Genomic DNA, 25,005 nt, shown 5'->3' on the forward strand with positions numbered 1-25,005 from the left:
TTACCCCATACCGTCCCTCTCCGTCGAATCGTCGATACTCCTACGATCCACCTGTTCTCTCCCTCCGGCATCGCATGATAGAGTATAACCGGCCGCTTCAAAGCGGAACAGCCGGGTAAAAGGGAGACCGGGCCGAAGCTCTCGAAGATTAAAGCGCGCTGACACCTTAAAGACGAGGCCAGAATGGGCTCTCTGCCGCGTCGCTGGAAGGGGCGAGTCGGCCAGCGGACAGCCTTTTCAGGATCGAACGTTAAGGGTTGAACGTACCCCCGGATCCTATTGTCGAAAATACAGATTCGTTTGTCGATTCTCCGCGTGGCACGCGCTCTGTTCCATTCTGGAAAACAAAATAATAATTGCCGTAATTAAGCAAATGGAATAAATTTGTCTGCCGCGTCGGATACGTGGAAAAAAATCTATGAAACGATCTTCTTTAATTTTCAGACCAAACTGAAGAACGTACTTTTATTCGATGTTTAGGTAGGCAAGTTACCGCGCGGGGAAACCGCACGAACGTTACAAATGTCATGGACGAAACTTTACTTGGCTGGAATTTCTTCTTCCTTTAGAGCTCGCTACGATCGGACCAGTGCGATTAAATGTTTTGCCATCGGTGGATATTAGCTGAACGAAAAGTGGAAAAGTTGGCGAAGGTATGGTTCGTCTTCTTAGCTCGCTATATCCCCTCGTTTCGAACGTTTTCGAGTAAAGCAGGTTTTTCGAAAGACGAACGAGCTCCGGATTTTATGTTACTTTATGTTATGTTTGTTTGTTGTTTTTTTTTTTTTTTTCTATATATAAAAGAGTTGGTAAAATGAAAGGGTCGGGAAGAGCGCGTCGAGTCTATCGCGTTAATAGAGAAGAAAAGAGGAGAGAGGTTGGGTTTTTCGCGTCGCTTTTAAATTATCATCTGTAAGTGTATATCGGTAGAACGGGTTAACAAATCGGATGGGATATGGGCGCGTAACCTTAAATTAACCTTAAATTAAAACGATTCTAGTGTCAGGGAACGTCGGACGTATCTGCGGAAAAACGGGTTGCAGCTGAAAGAGTTAATTTCCAAGGGTAAGGTTCGCCGGCGCTGAAGGAGCGAGAAAGCGAAACATCGATAAGCTGCGTCCGCGTCCGATAACGCGAAACGAGAGCGGAACGAGAACGGATCGCGGAAAGACCGAGGACGCTGAGGACGACGCCGGTACGATCGCGTAGCGTTTGCCCGGCGTTGCTATAAAAACCGCGTCAGCGCGACGAGAATACAATCGGCGAGCGCGGCGAGCACGGCACGCGCGGTGGGGAAGACGCAGAGTGGAATATTCACGCGGCATATAAAATCATAGAGACACGAGTGGCTCGCTATAATAATGCATAAGGGGGCGGAGCAGCGTGTGACGCAGGCCACGCCTCGCGCAACCTGCCGCATGGTGGGGCGAAGACGCGCCGGAAGGGGAACCTGTCGAGACCTAGCTCGAGTGGGGAGTCAGAGAAACACGACCGAAGCTCGAGCAGAAAATCATCCGGTGCCCGTCACGCGGAAATTTTCGCTTTTCCTTCAACCTGCTGCCGCGCTTAGCCAAAACTATGGATAAGCGAGATCACCGTACACGAACGATTCTATCATTTCGGTTGTACGTGATCGGAGGGGAACGGATAGATCGGTGGACAACGAGCTTGTAAGTTGCCGTTGGTAACCGATCCGAGACTATAACGGAGGTGAACGAATTTTCGCTTAAAGCGATCGACCGTTCGAGTAATACGGTGGAATTTTCTTTTGTAAGAGGGAAGCGAGGAGGGGAAGCGACCGGGAGAAAAATCCAACGAGATACGGTACGTACAGACGGATAAAAGTCAGTTGGATGACGGACGAGAGTGCGAGAAGAGAGCGAGGAGGAATCGCGAGGGGGAAAACGTAGTTTTACGTACGGTAGAATACGGTGTTTGTTGGGTGCAACCGGCAATGATTAAATTAGAAGGGAAAATCGTTCAGAGTGTGGACGAGAGTGAATTTCGGAGCCGGGTGGAATTCGACGAGAAGGTATTTCACGCTGGTTTTACCGATTACCTGAAACGACGCATCTTACACGGTTGCACGCGGCTATGCGTTTCGTTCTTGCTTACGATAGGCCAAACAACGGCCAGACCGTGTACGCGCGGTGCTCTCGATAACCTCGTAGATTTCTCACCGTAGATTTCTCTCCATTCCCTTTGAGACGTCCAAACGAGCCGTTTCTTTTCCGCACCAAATGCTCGTTATGCCGTAATAACGGTTAATCCGGAGGAACAAATGGCCGCAGCGGGGTAGAGATGCGAACGAAATCGTTGGAAACGAATAAGCGGGCACGCACGGCATAAAATTAAAGCGGATTCCGCGAAGCAGCGCGCGATCCTCGGCGCGGATAGTCGCGCGAGGAACTTTCGGAATTAGTATTTCATAGTTAAACGCTGTGTCCCCGTAGGCCGTAGGCCGTAGGCCGTAGGCTGCGTCAAGTTCCCACGTTGGCTCGGCAAGAAGCGATTAATTTACCATCACATACGTAAGTTGAATAGCAACGGAAGTCGAACGCTTCACGGTATACGAATACTTTTTTTCGACCACTGTACTTATCGAATTGATTCAGATTCACGAGTACACATTGAACTTGATCCCACCCCTGGCGAGCGTGGGTCGCGTTGGAGGGAGCGCGCGACCGATGGTGGGAGCGACGGTGAGTCGAGCGGCGGGGAGGAAAGCGCGCGCAGGCCTCTCCCCTCCGTCCCCACCAGGACGCGACGGGCAGCGCAGGAGAGGGGCGCCGCGACGTCAGGCCCAGAGCTGGTCCGTCCGTCGTCCGGCCGACTCGAGGCACCAGAGCTGCGGATTTCGCGCGAGATATACAACCATAAACACACATATACACAGGTTCGCGCACGTACGTAGCCACGCACGCACGCACGCACGAACTCACGAACGCACGAACGCACGAACGCAAGCACGCACGCACGCACGCACGCACGCACGGACGCACGGACGCACGGACTCACGGACTCACGGACGCACGGACTCACGCACGCAGCCAAGCAACTACGTAGCCAAGCACGAACGAACGTGTAAGCACGCACGCGGTGTCCCGCGTGGACAGACGGACAGAGTCTCTCGCCCTCTCGGTGGTACACGTGCGCACACCGGTCTGTGTCGTAGCTGATCCACGGGTAGAAAAAAAGAGTCGAGTGTGTGAGAAAATAGGAAACACGGTACGGACGTATCGTCAGTGGAAGAGAAAAAGAGAGTTGGTCGCGCGCGCCACGTGCCGTCTCGAGAAACTCGACGAGTGCCGCGAGAGCTTTCCGGGATGGCTCGAGTGTGTTATTACTGGCCGAGTTGAAACGTCGCCGGTTCTTTCCGCATGGGATCGTTCAGGAAGTGGATTAGCGCGCGAGGGGAGGTGTGGCTCCCTGACAGTGTCGATGGTGAAGTACAGCAGTGATTCGATCAACCTGCGACCGGAATCGTCGAGTGCGGAATCGACGCGGTCCTCGCCGCGGCGTGGACCGATCGCGCGTCGGCCCGTCCCAGCGAGATATTAGTCCCGATTCGTTGCCCTTGACAAACTGGATCACCGCCGGTCGCCAACAATCCAAAAGCAATCAACAGGCTAGAAGGAATGTCACGGAGAAAGCAAGCTCGACCAAGCCGTGCCCACCTCGAGGAGGATCTTGTCCATCAGGGCCCCCTGCTGATCAATGCCGTACGAAACGTGAACCAGACCCGTAAGTGAATATTATCGAGCGCGATACCTACGAATCCGGATCTAGGAAAACCCTCTAGCGCGCGCGCACACACACGCACACGTACACGCGACACGCGCGCCCGACGCACACACACACACACACACACACACGTACACCAACCCCCCCCCCTTCTCTCTCCAGTGCTCTTGTGCGTTAGATTAGGCGAGAAAGGGTCGTTAGCCGTTGTTACCTTGCTGCTGTCGAGTAACTTGCGTCGAGCCGTTTTTCTATTATTTCGCCGTATGTCGATAGCCGTCGCGAAACAGTGAATCGGATGCCACGAACGTATCGACCCATTGTGAAGATGTTTTCGAATTCGGTTCGAAAACGGTTAGGCAACCGTGTTACGGAGTAACGAGAACGACGATGGATGCTGGATAAGAGACAGTTTGGATGCCACGTGATGCGATTAAAATTCACCTAGTCGAGACCTAGTTAGAGATCGGAAAGCGGTGTCTGGTGTTCTCCGTCAGAGTTCTATGTCGATGTCGATCGAGGAAATTCCACGTAACCCGTCGATCCTCCGACCTAGCCTAGTATCAAAGAAAAATTCGTACACGCAGCTCGTGGTTTATATACCCCGCCGTGAGTGATTCTCTTTTGCTTCTCCTCCAACCGCGGACAAACCTCCGTTTCTGATGTAATAATTGTTTCTTCGCGAGAGCGAACCGTTCCGCGCGAACGATGCACCTACGACGACGTTGCGCGGATCGTTGTTTCGTCGTGATGACTTTCGACCATCTTTTCGTCGTTCTTCTATCGTCTGTCCTGATCTAAGACGACTAGTTCGATATCCACGACTTTCTAAAAGATCTTCTACCAAGATAAGCAGAACGCTCACCATCGGGTATTGAATTTTACATCGGGCTTGGGACATGTTCGCCCATTTCACGTCACAAAAAATTGTTGGCGGAGCTTCGATAGATTCTGCTTCGAGCCGCGTCGAAGTCTACACGGCCGCCGATTTAACTACGACGAAATATCGATGATCTGCTAACGAGAAGCCGGGTTATCTAACGTCCGTCAACTTGGAGAGAAAAATGTAACGAGTAAAAGTAACGTTAAATGCCAAGGTAGGCAAATAATAACAAACGATAGTAGAGACGATAGCGATAGTAGAGAAGAGTCGGACGTTCAGGCCCTAAAGCACCATTTATCGCGGTTGGATAACTGGAACACGAGAATTCGTAACAATTATCTTACCATATTGGTTATTATATATTAGATATTAGTTGTTGGCTGTTGGTCGTTGATTGTTGATTGTTGGTCGTTGGTCGTTGGTTGTTGGTTATTTGTCGTTAGTTATCGCTCGATGCGCTATCGTTGATTATTCCGTGCTCTTAGCTTCGCGCAACGAACCAACTTCGACGACGTACGAATGTCGTACTTATGCTCGTAACGATACATTTTGGTGCACTCGAGCCACTTTTACAGGAAATAAGTGATTAAAACTGGTTGGAAAGGAAGGTGATGCAACGGTGGCCGTCGGCGTGGTGGCGCGTCGCGCCAAGAGATCAGCCGCGAGGTGTCATCGAAACTCGATTCACGGAAGCTCTCCGTCGGACTCGTAGCGGCGCGACCCGTCACCCAACCGCTTCGAATCCTATCCTCTGCGTTTGTGCTCAAAGTGCGCGAAAAATATCCTGTCGATCTCGTTCCTAACAGCGTCGGTTTAATCGGCCTTCCGTAGACAACGAATAGAAGATTGTTATTTTTCACGCGCTTGGATACCAGGCGAAGATGGAAAGGGGCAAACTGCCAGGTTCGCGTTTCGCGTTTCGCGTTTCCCCGAAACGCAAGCGCTCGACTAGAAGCAGGAGTTCGCCGATCGCGTTCCTTTTCAACTGGGAAACGCGAACATCGAGGACAGGTTTCTCGTTTCTCGAGTGCGATGACCCGCACGAAAACGCGACGAGCGCTAAGGCCACTTGTCACTTGTGTTCGCGCGTGCTGTAGGTCGACGTTGAACTCGTTTCAGGCGTTTCAGCAACGTTCCGTGCCTGCGATTCTCAGTTTTCTGCCAAATTTCTACTTATCCGAGCGGAATTTCTTTAACGAAACGAAACCAGTATTCGTGGTTCGTTGTTTGGCGCGATACGTTGCTTGTTTCTTGAATTTCATTTCGAATGCTCGTTCCGTCCAACCGACCAATACCATCGATAAATAGTTTCTTAGGTCTCGGACAAACGTAAAAGAATCATCGCGTTGTTGAAATATAAACGCTGTTATAGTGTTAAAGTAACGTTTATCGTAAAAGAAACGTGCTTTGCAACGTAGGCAGCAAAAATAACATTGACGCGTACTTCTTAACGTTTGTGTCGAACAGTTGGAGGTTAAACGTATCCTTCTAATGATCGAGTGAGTCGACTCCGATCATCGAAAACATGGTCGATGCCGTTTCTTTGTTCGCCGGTTCGACTTTTTCTACTTTTCGCCTTTCTTACTCGTTTCGTTGCTCGATGCTCGACACAGACGTCTGTTTATCGACAAAATTGTACGTTTTTCCAAGAAAAAAAATATCAAACGTTTGTTAATACGAAAGCAGTTCGCAGACGGTAGGTAGGCATCGAACCACCAAGTTCGTTGTGATTCTCAGGATCCGCAAGATTTTTAATCGACTCGGTGAGATTATTACGTTGTTTCGCGTTCCCTTTGAATTTGGCGAAATTTAAAGGTAACGTCGAATCTGCCGGGCCAATCTTTTTACGGTTTACGGAAAAATATTAGCGAGGAGAAGAAGAAGAAGAAGAAGTGAAATTCTGACGACCCAATAAAAGTAGGAATTTGAAAATTCCAGTAACTTGTAATTTCTCGATCGGTCTTTATAGGTGACCGTGTATTTATACGAGCCGTTCAGCAACCATAGCGAACACTTTTCCAAAGTTGCAACAAACGGACCGCTGTGATATTTTTTTCTTCGCAGCTGAACGTTCGTTTAATCTTCGTTTCGTCTATTCGATGAAATTTAGAAAATTAAAGAAAAGTGGAGTTAATCGATTCGGCTTGCGATTCGCCTTGTACATAAAATGATAAATCTCCCAAGTAAGGTAGTAAAATAATTTTTGCGAGATAAAGTTTTATTTATAAAGTTAAATCAAAAGTTGACTATTAAATTCGTTTTAATTAAAAGAAACGCGTCGCAGTAAAGTTTCTCCAATTGTTTTGCACGAGTTTTCAAGTAGTTTTTCTTCTGTCGGTTAATAGAAAGTTATTTGTCACAAGTTACACGGAATTTCATCGAAATTAGTGTCTTCAATTTGATCGTGCTCTTAAAAGTAATTGCCAAGCGGTCGTTATTTACTTTTTGCGAGTAAACTTTTCATTCTTTTCGCTCCAGCTGAATACTTCTCGCTTGTATTATACGGAACAACCACGTAAGTCGATGATTTTACGGATTTCTCATAGCAGTTTCTCCTCTTTATGATGCGTAATTACGCCAATTTTTTCATCTACCGTCCTTTTTTTCTTCGCAACATGGAAATATAAATAGCGAGTAAGCGAACGACAGACACCGGTAAACGAAACGTGAATCGTAGCTGGAGGGAAAGTTTCGGTAACAGGTCGTAGCAGAGACCTTGTTGGGCGAATGTTCGTTTTAAAACTGGACAAATATCTAGCAATGGGTAAAATCTCTAAAATTACAAATAATTGTCTACTCTTTCCAACAAATACTCCGTTTGTATTCGGTCAAATCGGGCGAAATTGCATGTACATTGTTCGGGTATAAATAAAGATTCCGCTGAATTATGGCGATAATATTTATTGCCGGATGTAATAACGTAAGGGGAGAAAGAAAGCAAAACCAACCTAGATACATAATAGTGGAACTAAATCGTGGGCATAAATTAACAAATAAAATGTACACAGCATAATTCGTTGCTAGATCTTTTTCAACGTAGCTATATCTTATAACTGAACCGAATATCTTAACAAACGGTTGAAATAGCGGAAAATCTTTTAACATAACGCTGTACACTGTATATATTAGCGAATCGTCTAATGCTGTAAACGATACTTGGTTTATGCTTTCTAGGTAATACTTTGTCCACGATTTCTTCAAACCGATTGTTTATATTTCTCGTATCGAGGATTCGTCGAGCGTTAAACACGATGATCGTTCATTAACGTTTCGATCGCTTTTCTCAAACCTATTCAACCTGTCGCTTACCGCGATAAACTGAATTACTTTTCTTCAAAATAGTAAACAGTTTTTGCTGGAAACGAGGAAAGCAATACGGTTCTGTAACGCGATAACCTGGACTGCGCTGCTTTTTAAAGGTTTCGATCGGGTTTAATAGAATTAGAAGGCGATGAGGATTTTAGCGTGAAATTAACTGTTTAGCTGCGACGGCGTCAGGCCCTTTGAAACCATGATTTAACCATTCCTGTCCCTCGACCGTAGACACGCCATTTCTACAATGTTTTAACATACACGATTTCTTTCGACTGCTTATTCGTTATATTATTCATTTTCACGATTCACACTTTGCGATATGGTAAGTGGTGTACCGAGCGTATGATATTTTATCAAATGTTTGTCTTTCCAACTGTACAAGATACTCTTTTTTTTTATATATATATATATATATATACTCTTTTTTAACAAATTTCTAACCTACTAACCAGAGAAACCGATTAATTTTAATTGCCAATCTGCCGAACATAGTAATTTCTCTATCGCTAAAACGATCAAGTCTATCATGGCATATTTACATTTCCTTCCTTTCCAATTATACTAGAAACGTGCGAATGCTTATGAAAAATTAACGTTGACGTTTATTCAGATACTACACATAATTACATATACCTACCATAGATACCATTTCGATTATAAACATCTACATCTTCATACACATCTACATGTACATACACGTATATAATACATACTTGCGTGGAATATCTATTTCCAGCGTTATTTATGGATCTTCTATTTTTCTAATCCTGCAACAAGAACGTTGGTAATTGTTGCGAGTCGCCTTCGCTTGTCGCGAATGATACGTTATACCATTGATCAAAGATATTATTTTATTCCAAGTTTCTATTTGCAGATTTTCTGTCTTTTTCTTTTCTCTTTTCTCTTTTTTCACTTTAATTGGAATTAGCAGTGCTACGCATACAAGTATAAATACGAGCAACAAGCTTGATCTATCGTCACCAGAATTGTTCGATTATTTGACGTTCAATCGTGAATTTCCACAATCTGTCAAACACGTTCGTCGCATTGGCATAAAATATTCGAAATATTCGTTGCAATTAACATATAACTAAAAGAGTTACAATTTGGTGAAAAGCTATACTCGCTAGCCGGCGGATAGAGTCTCCGCGGGAATTTTTTCGATAAAGTCGACCGGTTAATTGATTAGCTCGGACGTATCCGAAGTGGTGAAATTCCTTTGAGATCGAATCCTGCACGGCCGAAGGGAAAGAGAGAGAGAGAGAAAAGGGGAAGAAAAAAGAAATTGTTCGCGTGAAATTTCACGGAACCCTCGTGAATCTCTCGCGGCACGCAGTCCGAAAAGAAACGCAGATAAGAAGTGCACCGGTGAATGGCGCGATGATAGGATTTGCTGGATCCTCGTATTTTTTGTCTTTCGCCAGGTTCCGGTATTTGTAATGCTAAACTGTGGGTGGATATCGCCAAGAATTTGACGGAACGACCACGCGAAACCGGATTTCTCCGACATTCTGGAAAAAATTAATCAGAAACTATCTATACGCGTTACAATTTCAAACGTTCGAACTTGTCGAAAATATCGAGAAAGAATAGGTGGATCGAGAAAATATCTGCCCGATTTTCGGTATTTTCGATTGAAGTAATTTGATTCGGATCTGTTTGAACGCAAACGCAACGTCATTCGAGAAACGGTAATAATTTAGTATTAGAACTTCTGAAACGTGTGTTGCGCGCGTGCAACTGTAATTGATAAGAATATGCCAAAGTACTAAAATGATAAATATTCGAAATTAATGCCACCGATGAGCTCGGCGAAACGATATCTTTTGTGTTTCGTTCGGTGTTTATCGCGTCGAACCGCAAGTAAGGAACGCCGCGGCAAATCTAGGATATTGTATTCTTCGAACGATACGATAAAAATGGGGAAAGCCCGCAACAGTTTTCAAAAATTGTCCGATAAATTAACGATATTATAGTCTTGCGACAGCCAACCGACTTCGTAAAGATAATTTTGATGACAAATGAAAAATAACTTGACAGAAAGGGCGAGCGCTGCTTGCTTTCCTAGAAAAGTAAATAAACCAAGCTTGAGAAAGAATTTCGAGGAATAATTCGATGGAGAATAATGCTGTATCCCATCGTATCATTGAACGATCAAAGCGTAACGTTAAATGCAACCTATAAGCCGACTACTTGACAAATAAGCGTTACTATACGAGTTAAAAGGTTCAAAATCAAACAAGAACGATGGAATTGTTTGTACGCGAGGAAAAGTGACATTTCCAGTGATGTTGAGCACGCTAAAAATTTCGCGTCTGTCACGGCCATGATAAACTTTACGATCATCGTTAGAACGGGAAATTTACATTCGATGATAAATTCTCGAAAAGTTTAACAAAACAAGCTTGAACGAGCCTCGCGATTTTGCCGATCCTAACTCGAGAATCTTGAAAATTCTCCAAAAATCGTTTTTTACGCCAGAGATTCCCGAAAATTCTATTCTAAACGATATGCTCGTTTCTTTTCGATAAAGTTCCCTTTCGAAAGAGCGATTCGATAATTTTCTAGAAATACGGTCGAAAAATAGATCGTACGCGTAAGAAAAGGACGCGCGTCGGTGAGTCACGGAGAAAAAAGTTTTCGATGATAAGCGTGCGTTTTAGTTCGAGCAAAGTTTCCGCAAACATTTGTCAATTATTAGTTATCCATTGATAAGCCATATCATCGATCATAGTGCACGGTGCATTGTCGATTTCCCGGGAAATATTCTTATCTCTTTTTAAGATGTCGAAAAATGACCAGATAAAATAGAAACACGACTGTACGTTGCATCGTTTTCGATTACGCATTTTACGAATTACGAATTTTCCAAAATCACCGTTACTCGGACTGGCTGCTACTGACCTCCGACTTGCGATTGCAGATTGTTGGTGTTACCAGTTTCATTTTAACGACACGATTCACATTTTTTCCCCATAAGATTCGCTTGTTTTACAAATCTTGGAAGCCCTGGTGTTTCGTCGAAATTTTCCAAGCTATCTGTCTCCTGCGGAGAAGGAAGTGACATCAAAATACGATTTAGCAGAGTGGAATTACGTTTATTACGGTAAAAGTGATCCTTTGCAAATGAAACAAAGTTGTTTGACGTTAAGTACAGACGTCTCGAGACGTTGATGATACGACTAATATCAGCTATTTCTTTCGCCATTTTATCTATTATACGTCCTAATATTCTTTGCAATGGCAGCATGGGCTTTCGCTGGTAGACGAATAACGTTAATAAGGGTCATTTTACACCTTTTTAATCGGTTAGATTCGTTCGATAGACGAACGCAAGCTTTATTCGCAGATTCTTCGAATACGTAGTGGAAAGTCGCTGGAGCGTTGCGAAGATGTCGATGGATAGGAATCGTTCGAATCTAGCCGATCGACAGGTCCAGTTTTCGAGTTAAGCAACGCTGTCGGCCATTCATTTCACGTTAACTGGCGGCCGGCTTATGCGTTCTTCAATTAAACGATAAACAGAGATATCGCCGGTGCCCCGGGATACGAATCGTCGAACGTGCAGAAGTCCGTGTTTCTCGATTAATCTTCGGCCCGCGGCAACCATCCTTCCCGTTTCTTTTCCAACCGACGCCATTCGTAATGGCAAATTGTCTCGGAGCCGTTGCGCACGACGATTCAATCATATTTTCCAAACGATGGATAGAATTTCAAGCTGGTCCGATACGCATATCGGCCACGGCTCTTATCGGCTATTTTTAGATTACCAATATTTATATACCTGTGACCGTTTTATATGTTTGTTAACCGAACGAGTTAACTGGTTTAAACAGTGGCACTAATACCGTAATTCGAGAAACGTAATTCCACGATTACGAGGTAAGATGTTAAATCTCGATCGGTAGCTACGTTTGTTCGAAGCTACTGCATGCGTAAGACGCAATTATTTTTCTGACGCTTCATGTTTGTAAACACGTCTGGCCACCGAATAACCGTATTTATCATTCATTTACTTTTGTCCCTGATCGCTTAGCTTCCTCCTCGAACGCAATTTTCTTCTACGGAAATCCCAATGTACCTACGTACGTTTATTTCACTCGTTCGTCGAACGTAATTTCTGTGTCTCTCCTAATCCACTGCTTATCAAGATCGAAGGAGATTGATTGCGTAAAAATCTAGCAGTTTGTATTCAAAGTGTCTCATAAAGAGTAGAGATTCTATTTTATATTCAAGGAGAAAAGCGTCGTTTTTTTTTTTTTTTCTATTTATATTTCCTATTATTTTATTTATATTAGGTTTCACAGCGAATACCGCAAACTATAATTAAGGCTTTGGATACGTTTACGCTTAACACTGTTCCGACTTGTGTATTTTAGTTTCAAGTGTAAAAGATGTGGAACGTGTAAACTGCTGAATCTTATTAAATATCGTACGATAGTATACGTTCAAACAGGTTCGCTCTTCCTTCGTACTAAAGTTGTTCTCATGCTTCGTTTCAGAAAAAAAGTTGGTCTATTTATGATTGATGAATATCTTAAAATATGCTTATTAGATTTTGTTACTGATGGTCAATTATATAAATATTATATATATATATATATGGTTCGTGGCAATCACGCCAGTGCTCTTGCGCCACGAAAGTATAGGATCGTTATTAATTGCGTTGCATTTGATATTTAATTGATGATCGTCATTTGATATTTAATACCTTAATTCGTCACTCGTATTTTTAATTCGATGCCTAATTGCCTACTTAGCACGGTATTTCTAATAAAGCAACTTAGGTAACCTTGTACCTACGTATCGCATCGTATTTTGCGATAATTGTTACGTCGTTATGCGTTCGCGCGTTTACCGCCGCGAATCCAAGTTACTGTCTCGATTGAATTCAAATCGCGGAGAATACAGCGTGTAACGGGTTGATCGCGATTAAAACGACGAGGAGTCGAAATCGCTGCTTCGATAGGAAAGAAACTTGTAAATGTCGATGGATTGGCAACTTTCTTTCGCGACGATTTTCGTACGATTCGAGAGAAGATTCTCTTGTTACGTTAAAGGCGTCAACGGCGCCAATATGGATTACACGTACATTAGCTATCGTGCGAAAATAGGAAATTTTCAGCGTGCACGGTTTCGCAAAAAGGAAAAGAAAGGTGAAGAAATCCTCTAAACGCGTTAATATCGAATAGATTTCTCCGTCGAGGATAGAGGATACTTGAGTTTTTCGAATTTATATCGAATCGAACGGGACGCGATACTCGGTGAAAATTATTCATCGCGCAAACAGATTTATGTTTCTTTCGCGTCGTTGTATCTGCGTTTATCGTAACGTCGAATGTTTCTCTTTAACCAAATGTCGTGAATCGTTTAATTTATACTTTATCAGTAGGTGTATGTATTTATATATATATATATATTTTTAGCGAAATCTCCATCAAAAATATTTGAAGAAAAACAGTAGGTGTTGTTCGATCGTCGGATTCTTTTTTTTTTTTTTTAAATAACAGCTTTTTCTGCATTTGCCAGCGATAGTTTGTTCAATGTAGAAATCAACAAGGTATAGCCTTACAGCTTATGTTAGAAATCGGCGGCCCACGTCAATGACGATACGACTGATAATGACGATCCGATTTGCAAATCCATCGACCCGCGAATCCGCGATTTAGTTTACAAATCTTTACATCGTCAAACTAATAACAGTACGTGATTAGTCGGATTCGTGAATTACCGATAGTTATGGATAGGTTGGTCCGTAAGTCAATATTGACATATCCTTCGACGACGAAATACGCGGAATAATAATCGAGATACGCGGTACGTACACGAACCTAGATATTTATTACAAGAGCAATACGTTAAACCACGGTTCTGTGTTACTCGGGGTTCAAGACACGATATGGAATTTACGTATACATCAAAGCCAGACTACTAAACATTCTCGAAAGAGACAAGACAACTTTTATATCCAAGTTTCGTTTTATTATGCTATAAATTAAAGAAGTTATAAAATTTTTATTCCAGGCACGCCGAGCGTCGCTCCACCAATACGCGAAGCGTTGACATTTTTGTCAGGATCGCAGCATCACCGATTACGCGTTTACGTTGAATTTTCCAATTTGTCGAAAGACGGTCGGATATCAGAAATTGAAAGATACGAAACTCGCTTAAACCGATTAAACCGATTAAACGTCGAAAGGAAATTTCGATTCGCTGTTTGTCCTATATATGCTATATATATATATATATACGTCTTAATTATTACGTTTCTATCTCGAGATAGCTGAACCATCCCTCTTGTTTCAACTATCCTTTCGTGGCCAGTCTTTGATTCTCTATCGCGTTTACATTAAAACAAATTACGCATTAATAGGCCTAACACGCGTGGGGAAACGAGAAACACCGTGTCCGAACTAAAGTCATAAATCACTATAAAAAACGGTGAAAGTCAATTTCTTAAATAATCGATCGAGAGGCAGAAGTGCAAAAAGCGAGCCCGCTTTAGATAGAATTATTAGACGAGATAGAATTTTAGTTTCCAAGAGAGAAACGCGTGAAGATGTATGCGATAAGCGCCGTGAATCAACGGAACGTTAAGACAAAGTATTATAATTGCAAATACTTTTCAAATAAAGCTGCAATAAAGAAACGAAAGAAACGCGAAGGAAAGATAAGTCGCGAGTAAACGCTATGTCAATACGCGAGATAATACGATAATACGAAAATCTCTATCGACGCGTTCGCAGCGGAAGCGCGCTTTTTAAGAACCGGAAGTGCCACTACGCAATGCCGCTATTGCGGTAATCGATAACTTGTCATCGAAACTGCGGGTTTTGACCGGATATTGACCGTTCTTGCTCTTTTTCCTTTCTCCTTGGTTGTCTCATTTCGCCTCGTTAGTGGCGGCGATTATTAATTTTCCTTGAATTATTATGCTCACGATATACCTAGGATAATTAAGAGGAGAAATTGCGTAAAATAAGATAACGGGATATGCATGTTATTACACGTGTAAAGAAGAAATATTTTATTTTTATATCTGGCCAACATCGAGATGGATGTAAACATCGTTTCTTTGTCATCCGATGTTAGTAGATAACGTTTTTTTTTTTTAAATAAATGAATAATTGAAGGAATTCGAGAGAAATTACCGTTGTTGATTTCGGTCGGTTCGTCTATGAATTATGGGGAATTGTAATCGATTTGGAATCGTAGAGTAAAAGAAGACGAAGAGAAAGATGAAAGACGAACCGGGTGAAAAACGATCGAGCCTGTTGGTTACACGGTATCGTGTGCTCGAGAATCATTAGTTGGCGACAGTTTTGTTAAACAGTTTGGCCATTTAAACGACAGGCCACGGACAGGCGGAGGAACGGAGGAACACTCGTGTCGAGTAGCGTGTTGTTGACAACGCATTAAGGGGGTGTATTGGCTGTGTAATACGCGTGACAAGAGACTAAGCACCGTCTAACGTTCAGCTCGACTGCATATTAATAGATCTCTCGATATAAGTGTCGCTCGGCATCGTTACGTCCGGCCTGTTCGTTCCGCGAGCTCCGCGAGTTGCCATTCGAACGCGTCTCGTTCGCTCGCCAACATCCACCTGTCCTTTTGTTTCTGCTCGTTCTTTTCTTCTTTCGTTTCGAGGTGAGCGTGAGAAATGGAATGTGGAAAAAAGTGATATACGTTAATTATGGCACGGTGAATTATGATACGAAGGATTTCTTTTAACCGATTTCTTTTAACAATTTCGACAGATACAATGATATTTAATATTCGAGTCGTTTCAATTTATAGCGTGCCGACTCTATAAAAAGATAGTACTGCTTCTTACCGTTGATTCGAATCATCTTAACTTACTAAATGCGTACATTTTACCTAAACCACGTACATTAGACTAAAGTGTTTGAATACCTATGAACGGCGTGTACATACGCGTAGTTACAAAAATGTTGGATACGATGATAGTATTTGATACACGAATCGTGCTAGCGTCTGTGATCGAATTTGCAATTCGGACGGTATTAGTAGCCCGATAGCTTATCTAATACATAAATGCATAGTGGTATTCTATCTTGTGAATCGATTTAGGGTAAAAATTTACTTTGTGTGTCGGCGCGTAACAGCAGCCTGGTTTTTTAATTGACTCTTACTAATAATCTAATTTACGCGGTGACCGATAACAACAGCGCTATTTGAGCCTTATCGTAACCATCGTATCGTAAAAACTCGCGAGACTTTTATCTTCGAGAAACGGAGATTTCGAGATCATAGGCACCTTCGATAACCGCTACATTGGCTGTAAGAAATATTTGCTTACTTTCCAAGGAAGCGTCTTACTGTCAAAGTTCTACGTTTCATTTTCATAATAGGAAATTTTTCTAGTCACATACCGCAAGTGTTTCTAACAGGCTATAATAGATGTCGGGCTATAATAAATACTAAGACGAGGTATGTGTGATTTGGTGTAAGGACGAGTGTGGGTTTTTTCGCTGTAAGGGTATCTACTACGATAAATACTTTCTGAAGTATCACGAACGTACGGTGTAACAACGTACAGAATTGTTATTTCTTGTCATCATCTCTCGTACAGAACAAACCTTTCAACGATCTATTGGCCGAGTTAAATCATCGAAAGCTTGGAAATCTTCAAACATGCGTTTGCGAAATAATAACTATTTACGTGGGGCGTGTCTCGAAGAAATTCTAGAAAATCTAGAAAATCTAGAAAATCTAGAAAATCTAGAACATCTAGAACGTGTAGAAAATGTAGAAAATTCGGAACATTCATCGGAACAACATGGTTAAGGCGAAACCAGAAGATGGAAGGGAGACTGCGATCGGGCAAAAACCGCCGCCGGAAAGCGCCACCCCTGGGAGAAATAATACGCGAAGGAGCAAACTATCGAGCCGACGAACCAGTTCCAAGATCGTAAATTAATCGCGCGGATTCCGCGCGTTTTTCATCCATTCGCCAATACGTTGCGCCCGCTTCGATATTTTCGTATTGTGGCTAGGACGCATCATGGGTCGATGGTTCTCGGTTGGTGTGCGCTGCTATTTCCGAGCCGCGATAGACATTCGCGAGAAATATGCAAATACAGAGAAACCGGCGGTCGACGTCGCACGCCGACGAATTCTCACGCATCAACGACCGGCACACGGGATCAGCATCGCGCTCTTCATGCCGGTCGATGATCCCAGGTAGTTATTGATAGATGGATTTATCGTGTCGCGAACGCATACGCTCGCTATACGCTAGGCTAGACTCGGATCGAAAGTAACAACTTGCCTTTGTATCATGATTTCGCAAACACTATACGGATTATATACTCTAAGCCGTCCTATCTGTCTGACTTTATTGAAATTATAATAGTTTAGTTTTGCAATAGATGGACAATGTCGAAACGATCGATCAAGGAGGAAAAATCGGAGAAAATGTCACCCCGGATCGATCGTAACGTTGCATGCAATTTATAGTAACGTAATCGTGATTTTAACCGAATTCGTTTCAAATGAATTACGATAAACGAAAAAAGAAAAATAAAGAAAAAAAAAAGAAAAAAACACGAAGAACGACTAGAGATACGTACGTATAACTTTCGAATAAATTGATAACTAAGGGAACGTATTTTTTTCCTTCCTTCTTATATCATCGATATATTCAAATTTATATATCCATTTGTGAATTCATGCATGTATCAGGGATTTTATTGAAATGAAAGGTAAATAAATCTCGAATTTAATTGATTAAATTTGCCAAAAGAAGATTCCGTTTCTCTGGAAAGAACTTTAGTAACGTGTTTATCTTGCGTCGAATGTATATCACTTTTGACATTAGCATAGTTATCTAAGAAAATGAAATATTTTTTATCATATGTATACAAATTTAGCACGTTATCGGAATACCAAAATATAGCAAATATACGTGTGTTTAGTTTCTATGACATTTGCTTCGAAATAAGAATTCACCGCTGATCGAAACACGAAGGAAATTTTTAAATTACACAAGTACTTATCATGGCCAGAACTTATAATTACGTGTGTTATCTCGTGTTAGACATCGAATTACCCTTCCAGCTTAAATGTTATCGCGCGAACGCGACGCATCAAACAGGTCTAAATATTTTTATATAGCTAATTTAATGAACGATATTTTTCAATCGTAAAATTTTCTTTCGCGTGACCTACGACTAATCGATACGTATCTAATTCGTATCTAATTCGAGTTGCTCGAGTCTTTACTTTAATTAGTCATTCGATCAAATAGTATTTGTAACCAAAGGTAAACCAAGGTTGTATTATTTCCACTGAAATAACTATCGAGAGACATAAAATATCATGGCGATAAGAATTCTACTTGTACGCGATCCTAAAACAATCGGAGCACGTCAAGTAGATCCAGCATACGCACGATAAAACGAGCAACGATCGAGACGCGCTTAACCAGTAATCGTAATCAGCGACATGATACTACGGAAAAATTCAACGATTGGTAAACCGAGTGGAAGAAGGCGTTCCCGAAACGATCTAATTACCGAGCATTGGCAGCGAATTAAACGGTCTTGCACGCGCTCGGCGGCAGAAGAAGAAACGTAAACGTCGAAGAAAACTCGTCGCTGGGAGAATAATCGAGAACAAGGGTGTAATAACGGTCGATCGATATCGATTGGCTTGTAAATACGCTGAGATATATGTATATAATGGCGATAATGACGGTAGGGAAAGATCGAACGAAGATGAAAAAGAGGAAAATGGAGAGATACGCGGTCGCACGGACGAGAGAAGATAGATGAAACGAAATTGAAAGGAAGATGGAAATCGATATCGATCGATTGTGAAAAATTGTAAAAGTACGCAGCCGTTGTGGAAGAAAAGAAAAAAGGAGCGAACGAAGAGGAAGAAGAGATCGTCATGGAGAACGATAAAAAGAGGAAGAAAGAAGAGGATGAGTGACAGAGCGGCAGGAATCTGGGAAATGCACACTCGCTTTTTTTTTACACGCGGCAAAGTCGACTTACCGGTTTCTTGACCTCCGTCGCGCGCGAATATTTTCGGTGTCATTATCGCATCATTCTGTAGCGAACGCGCTATTGTGGAGAAACAGGATGAAAAAGACGAGGACAAAAGGGTGACTAAGAGAGAGAGAGAGGAGAAAGTTTAAGATGTTCTTTCGTACAACTAGAAATAGAGTTACGCGGTATAAAAATTCAAAGACATAGACTGAATATTAGATAGGAAATAAATAACGAACGTGCAAAAGTAGAATCGATAAAAGACGTATCGACCTAATCCCGGTATTAAACAAGTAGTTACGTACGTATATTTTGTCAGAAAAGCGCGGTAGAAGCGCGGTAGAAACAAGGCACTGCGAAAATAAGAGATAAGAAGACGCATTAGGAGCCGGATAATCCTGCTTTCGTTTGGTTATCGTGATTGCTGCTTCTTCGTGCGTCACGAACGACCAAGATCGACAGGCAGATTTTCGTGAACAAATTGATCGTGATTCGACACGGACAGTATCAGACTTGTTCGACTATTCTACGAACGATTCCGAGACTGGGAAACTTTCTCACGCCGCGCCGCTTCGCGCCGCGACGATTGATCATCCAAGTCGATTGTAAATTGACGTTGGAAAACGAACGACATCTATCGCACAAAATTTTCAATTTTCACTTACACGTTCTACGCTTTGACCGATCGTCTTGTCTAAAATATCTCTATAATTAGAAAAGTTAAAATTAGTAAAGATAAAGGAATTTCAATTAAGTCTGACAGATATGGCATTTAGCGTTTCAATTCAATTAGGCGTTTCTTACAATTATATCCCAAAGATAGTGTTTATCTTTACCGAAACATTCGAATACCTTAAAAAGATGTATAATTTCCGAAACGGAAGAAAAAAGCAAAAGAACAAGTACGTTCTGGTACAGTTCATCCGCATTAGGTTATCGTATTATTAACCTAACCAGTCGAACGATCGTCGAATCCGTCGGAGTTGGCAATTTAACAAGGGCAAATCGATGCCAGCTCTCTCGGCTACCGACGATTCCGTCATAAATTCCGCCTAATATCGTCGTAAAGGACGCTTTTCGGAACGTGATTCCGCTAATTGCTAGCAAGCACCTCGTAACTTTCGATGTCTTTATCCAAGATCGCGGATTTATCGCGTACGATCAAACGCGGTGAGAATATCTTACGGTAAGCTACGGCACGAAATTATAACGCCGATCGCCGAATCGACTCATAATCGTTCGATATAACTATCCTGTTATTTGCATCGCTGCATACAAAATCAATTTATGATTCGACGAGTTACGAAGAAGCTGGCTCGTTTCGTCGATACGCGACAACGAGTTTGTCGTAAACATGTCCTCCGTGCCTGATTAAGATATCCAGTCTGTTTGCAAATTATGGACTCGGTGCGAACTAACCACTTTGCGAGTCTTTGCCAGTCTTTCTCGTTTTATTCCAGAGCAAATGGACCGGAAATTGACCCCAATAGGAATCCTATCTATCGACTATCTGTCGAATATTATCATATTCGCAAGATACAAGTTCGCGAATCTCCGTTTAAGTCGCGCCTCTTTCGTCGCCTTCGTAAAATTAACCAATTTCCATAAGTATTTGCTTATATACGCTCATTAGTGTCTATAACGACGATTTACATCGAGTATCTAACATCGATAGATAACATCGAATAAAATCCGATCGATGAAATCCGATGCAGTCACTGTCCTAGCCCCAAAGTTCAGCCGTGATAAAAGTCGCTGCAAAACGATCGAAACCACGTACGACGATTGGCATATATAACCATCTTATCCACGCTACGTTGCTACGTTGCTACGTTGCTACGTTGCATCGTTGTTCGACGTTTTATCAAAACTATCGTAAGAAAATTCAAATCCAGATCTTCCATGGCGCGATATCGTCGTTAAACGAGGATCCAAGAGGTGGAAAATAAAATCCAGCGTATTATATGGCTAGAGCATTGTCGGTTATTTGTGAAACACCGTATAGAATGAAAGGAGGTTGAAGGAAAGAAAGCGAGGCGGAAGGGGGCGGAGGAAGGGGGGTTGAAAGCCGCTCTCGGAGGATTTACGAAGCGGCCGGTACACTTTGACGCCGCGCGTGGAATCGTCGCGCCAGCAAAAAGGGGGCTGAATATGACCCGTCATAGTGGCTCGCATTAAGCCGCCTTCGATAATTGGCGACCTTCGCCTCTTCCGCGAAGGAATGCCGCGCAAGGTTTTGCGTGAAACCGCCAAAGCGGCGATAGCCTCCTTTGCCAATCCTCTTTCTACCGGATCGTGATATAACCGCGGTCGGATATAAATAATATTAAGGGGTAATTACTGGACGTTCGCCACGTCGAAGGTGCTGTCCTGCCAGCCGGTGGAATTTCTGGAGGGCGGTTTTCTTTTTCCACCGATCGTGAGTCAAAGTATTCCAAGTATTTCAAGATTCAAAGTGGCGAAAGACGTATAAGTGGCAGAAGCGAACATCTCGAATAGAAATAAAAAATACGTTTCTCGTGATCTTTCTCGTTTTTCCGATACCAATGTCGTCTGTCGTTCGAACAGGCGTCCTGCACTCGAGAAAGAAAGATACTCGAATAGGAAAAATGTATCCGATTAGTTGGATTGATTAATTAGCTCGGTATTAATACGGTATGCGCTCATCGCGAACTACCACGACCAGGTTAATATTTTTAGTTTTATTTTCCATGGTAATCGATATGCGCGATTGTTCCGGCGAAATGGCGAATATCTATCGCTCGAGATAGGATTGGCCAACGCGTAAATATTTCTTTTTAAACGAAAACAAAAGAAAAAAGGGAATGGAGAATGCAAACGAAGAACGAAATATCGAATATTTATAACATTGCCGGAATGTACGAGCATCGCAAAATATCGTACTTTCTTAAATCGAATGATCGAGTAGATTAAGGTTCGAGATTCTCGATCGATAGACCGCCGAGAGTTATACTTCGTTCGATCGCGCGGATTATTTCTGAGATATCGGGGATTTAAATAGGGCTGGCCTTGTACCGAACTGGCGAATAATTTCACCGACGTTCGATATAATAATCTCCGTGCGATCGTGGTAAACGATGTTCCGACAATCGTGTTCCCGACGCGATACGCGATTATATACAATTTATGGTAACGAGCTGGTAATTATCGATTCGCGAAATCGATTAACCTTGCGGAGCAAGATTGACGATCCACCGTTGAATTTAAACGGGATCTCTTGTCTTCTTTTTCTTTCATTTTTTTTTTCTTTCTTCTTTTTTCTTTTTACGACTTTCCGATTAACAGAGAGCCGCGAAGAAAACGAAGAACAAGGATTTTCTAAACAATCTTTTATATACTTGACATGTACCAACAGTTTTCTATTCTTCGCATCGATCGTCCGCTTCGCAACTGTTTATTTCTATCTTCGTAGCTGGATTCGTAGCTGTTCCGTTGTATTCCGATACTTGCTGTTAGCAATACATAGCGGCTATGTTTCCTAATTGATTTTAGTGTTCGACCAAGAGAGAATCGATCGTTGTCCCATTGAGCAATGCGCGTATGAAAATATATTTATCGTTTATCATTCTATTTATTGTTCGGTTCTGAGTCAAAGCAAGCAACGAATAGCAGCAGGAACGATAACGGTCGTTGCGCGTATACCATGTACGAAAATATTTACGCTCAGCAATGATTAATCGTTAAACGATATTAGAAATCATCGATGGTGATATTTTCGAAAGACCGTTTATTAAAGACCTTTGCATCCTAAAGTTACTTTTCATTCGAATATCTACAAACGGTACGCAAATCATGTACCTATCTAAACATCTGTTACAACAAATATACGATATACAAACGTCTATTATATCGGTAGGTACCGGGTATCGTATTATGTAACGTTGTATCAATGGGTAGAATAATATAAACAGTCGTCGTTGAAACGAAACGTATGACGTTATATCCGCCTTTTCCGGAACAAATAACGTATTTAGGGGAAAAAATACAACGATTATACGACGATATGGACGAGATATGAAAAGTTTGCCACAAGCGAAGCTTTTCGCGATATGAAAGCAAACTGAAACGTGCACCGACCAACGGTCCTTTCCATAGCTTTTAAATTCTCGATTTTTCGTCGATACCGTCGCATCGCTACGATTCACTTTTACTCGCGATTCTATTTTACTACCGGCCTATCGAACGTAGTAGCTACTTTGCCGTGAAAAATTCTCGCCAAGCGCCCTTCGAATAAGTAATAAGCTCTGTCGAACATACGAAAACGAACATTTACTCTGTAGCGCTAACTTAGTTTACAAGTCGAATATAATTGGAATGCGGCTTGGAAGAAAGTCGATTAAAAATCCACGTAACAATAGTGCTTAGAATGGGCAATAGGATGTGCTGTTTCCTCGAACAACGAAACTAGCGAGCTTTTAGAGAACAATGTCCGATCGAGAAACAATTATACGCTATATTTATTATCTAGCAGCCACAGTAGGAGGAACACGCACAACCGCCGCCGAATAATTATAGAATGGTCGTTGGAAGAGAAACGTAGAACAATTACGTAGTGACTGTTGCAAAATAATTATGCGAGATACAAGCAAACCCAGAACGTGGCAAAATCGTTGCAAGATGGCCGATTAGCTAGTAAGAAGAACGATCATAGAAGAAGGAGGATAGAGGCGAAGCGCTACAAATTTTCGTGTCTCGAATAGCCATTAGATACGCTGTTAATCGTCTTTCTCGAGCATTTCTCTGCGCGCGTACGAAACTGCGTTGTTTCGTTTATTGTAAGTAGAAGCGGAGCGCCGCTTTAGCGTCACAAGTTTCTTTGCTTTGTCGTAACAGCGATTAGTTCTTAACCGTTACTCTTAGGTTACTCGCTAGTTTACGAAATACGATACGTTAGATCGATTCTAACCACTTTGATTATCCACACAAATATAGAGTTATAACGACCTATAGTTTCTATTTATCTGAATCGTATCTGAGTCGCAACTCTGTGAAAATGAAATACTATCGACGCTATTTCGGCCACTTACTTAAAATCGTTTCTTCAAAGTATGAAAGTAGAGAAAATTATTTTAGGATTAAAATCACCGTTTACTAAGAATAAAACTTATTATCGTAGACAGAGGATATTACGATGTTGGAAATTGTTCCACGATTGCCGTCGATCATAGAAATTTTCCGACGACCGGTAAACGGCTGGCCATCGATCATCTTTCCCGGGCAATTCCGTGCATGCGTACGAAGAACAGTATATTATCTGGCCTAAATCTAGCCGTGCCGCGGCACGGCCATAGTGTCGCTTGTAAGTGGATACGCCTGGGACGATGGGAGTTCAGACTCTCGCCTCTTCATCCTCCATTCTTTTTCGTTGAACGCTGCCCACCGCCGCCTTGCTCGGCCAGATTCATCCTCATAACTTTCATTCAGAGCTCGGCCGAAGGAATTGCAGCCAGGCAACTTCTTCTCTAAACCAGCCACCTCTTCTCTTATAGCTCGTAGCTCAGAAATCTGCCAGCTCGGAGAGCTGCCTGTTGGTCACTTTCTTCCAACTATTGTTTCTTATCCTTCGGAACGATCACCGAATCTTTACCGAACTCATCCGATGCTAGTAGTTAGCTATTGGTAATCGCTAATGGATGTCGCTTTCAAATCATATTGAACCTATCGAAGAAACTGTGACATCTCCAACGAATGAACGGTTACTGCAAATATGTCTGCAAAAAATGGTCTCTCGAGTCAGGTATCCACTTGGTCCGTTTTATTCAAACCTATTTCGATAAAGTAGACGAATCTAACGAAGAAATCGTAAAAGAACGACGAAGCTGGAGCCGCGTTATCGAGCGAAGTAAGACGTCAGCGATAAGGATCGCTTACATACGTACTTCTTTCTGTAAGATGGAAGAAAAAAATATCGGATCCTTGACAATTACTTTTGGCTACGTTTCGAGCATTTGTCAACTCGTTTGTAAGCTAGCAATTGCATTTGCATTTCCACGACCAACGAATTTACGGGGTAAAGAGCAACGTTCTCGA

At 42.4% G+C, this 25,005-nt stretch overlaps 1 protein-coding gene across 5 annotated transcripts in view; it reads left to right on the forward strand.

The window, feature by feature from the left end:
- Nucleotides 1-2,369: 2,369 nt before the first annotated feature.
- LOC122570608 (homeotic protein spalt-major-like) overlaps nucleotides 2,370-25,005 on the forward strand; it is a 75,211-nt gene continuing 52,575 nt past the window's right edge. For 3 of the 5 annotated variants that reach the window (XM_043733132.1, XM_043733138.1, XM_043733140.1), the window contains exons 1-2: nucleotides 2,372-2,531; nucleotides 2,616-3,744. In XM_043733132.1, the coding sequence (XP_043589067.1) occupies nucleotides 3,639-3,744 (106 nt within the window). In that variant the 5' untranslated portion in view covers nucleotides 2,372-2,531; nucleotides 2,616-3,638. Of the gene's footprint in view, nucleotides 2,532-2,615; nucleotides 3,745-25,005 lie in introns of all 5 variants that reach the window. The other 2 variants (XM_043733130.1, XM_043733137.1) reach the window with 2 other exon arrangements.

This window comes from Bombus pyrosoma, linkage group LG9 (genome assembly GCF_014825855.1).
Source record: "Bombus pyrosoma isolate SC7728 linkage group LG9, ASM1482585v1, whole genome shotgun sequence".
NCBI lineage: Eukaryota > Metazoa > Arthropoda > Insecta > Hymenoptera > Apidae > Bombus > Bombus pyrosoma.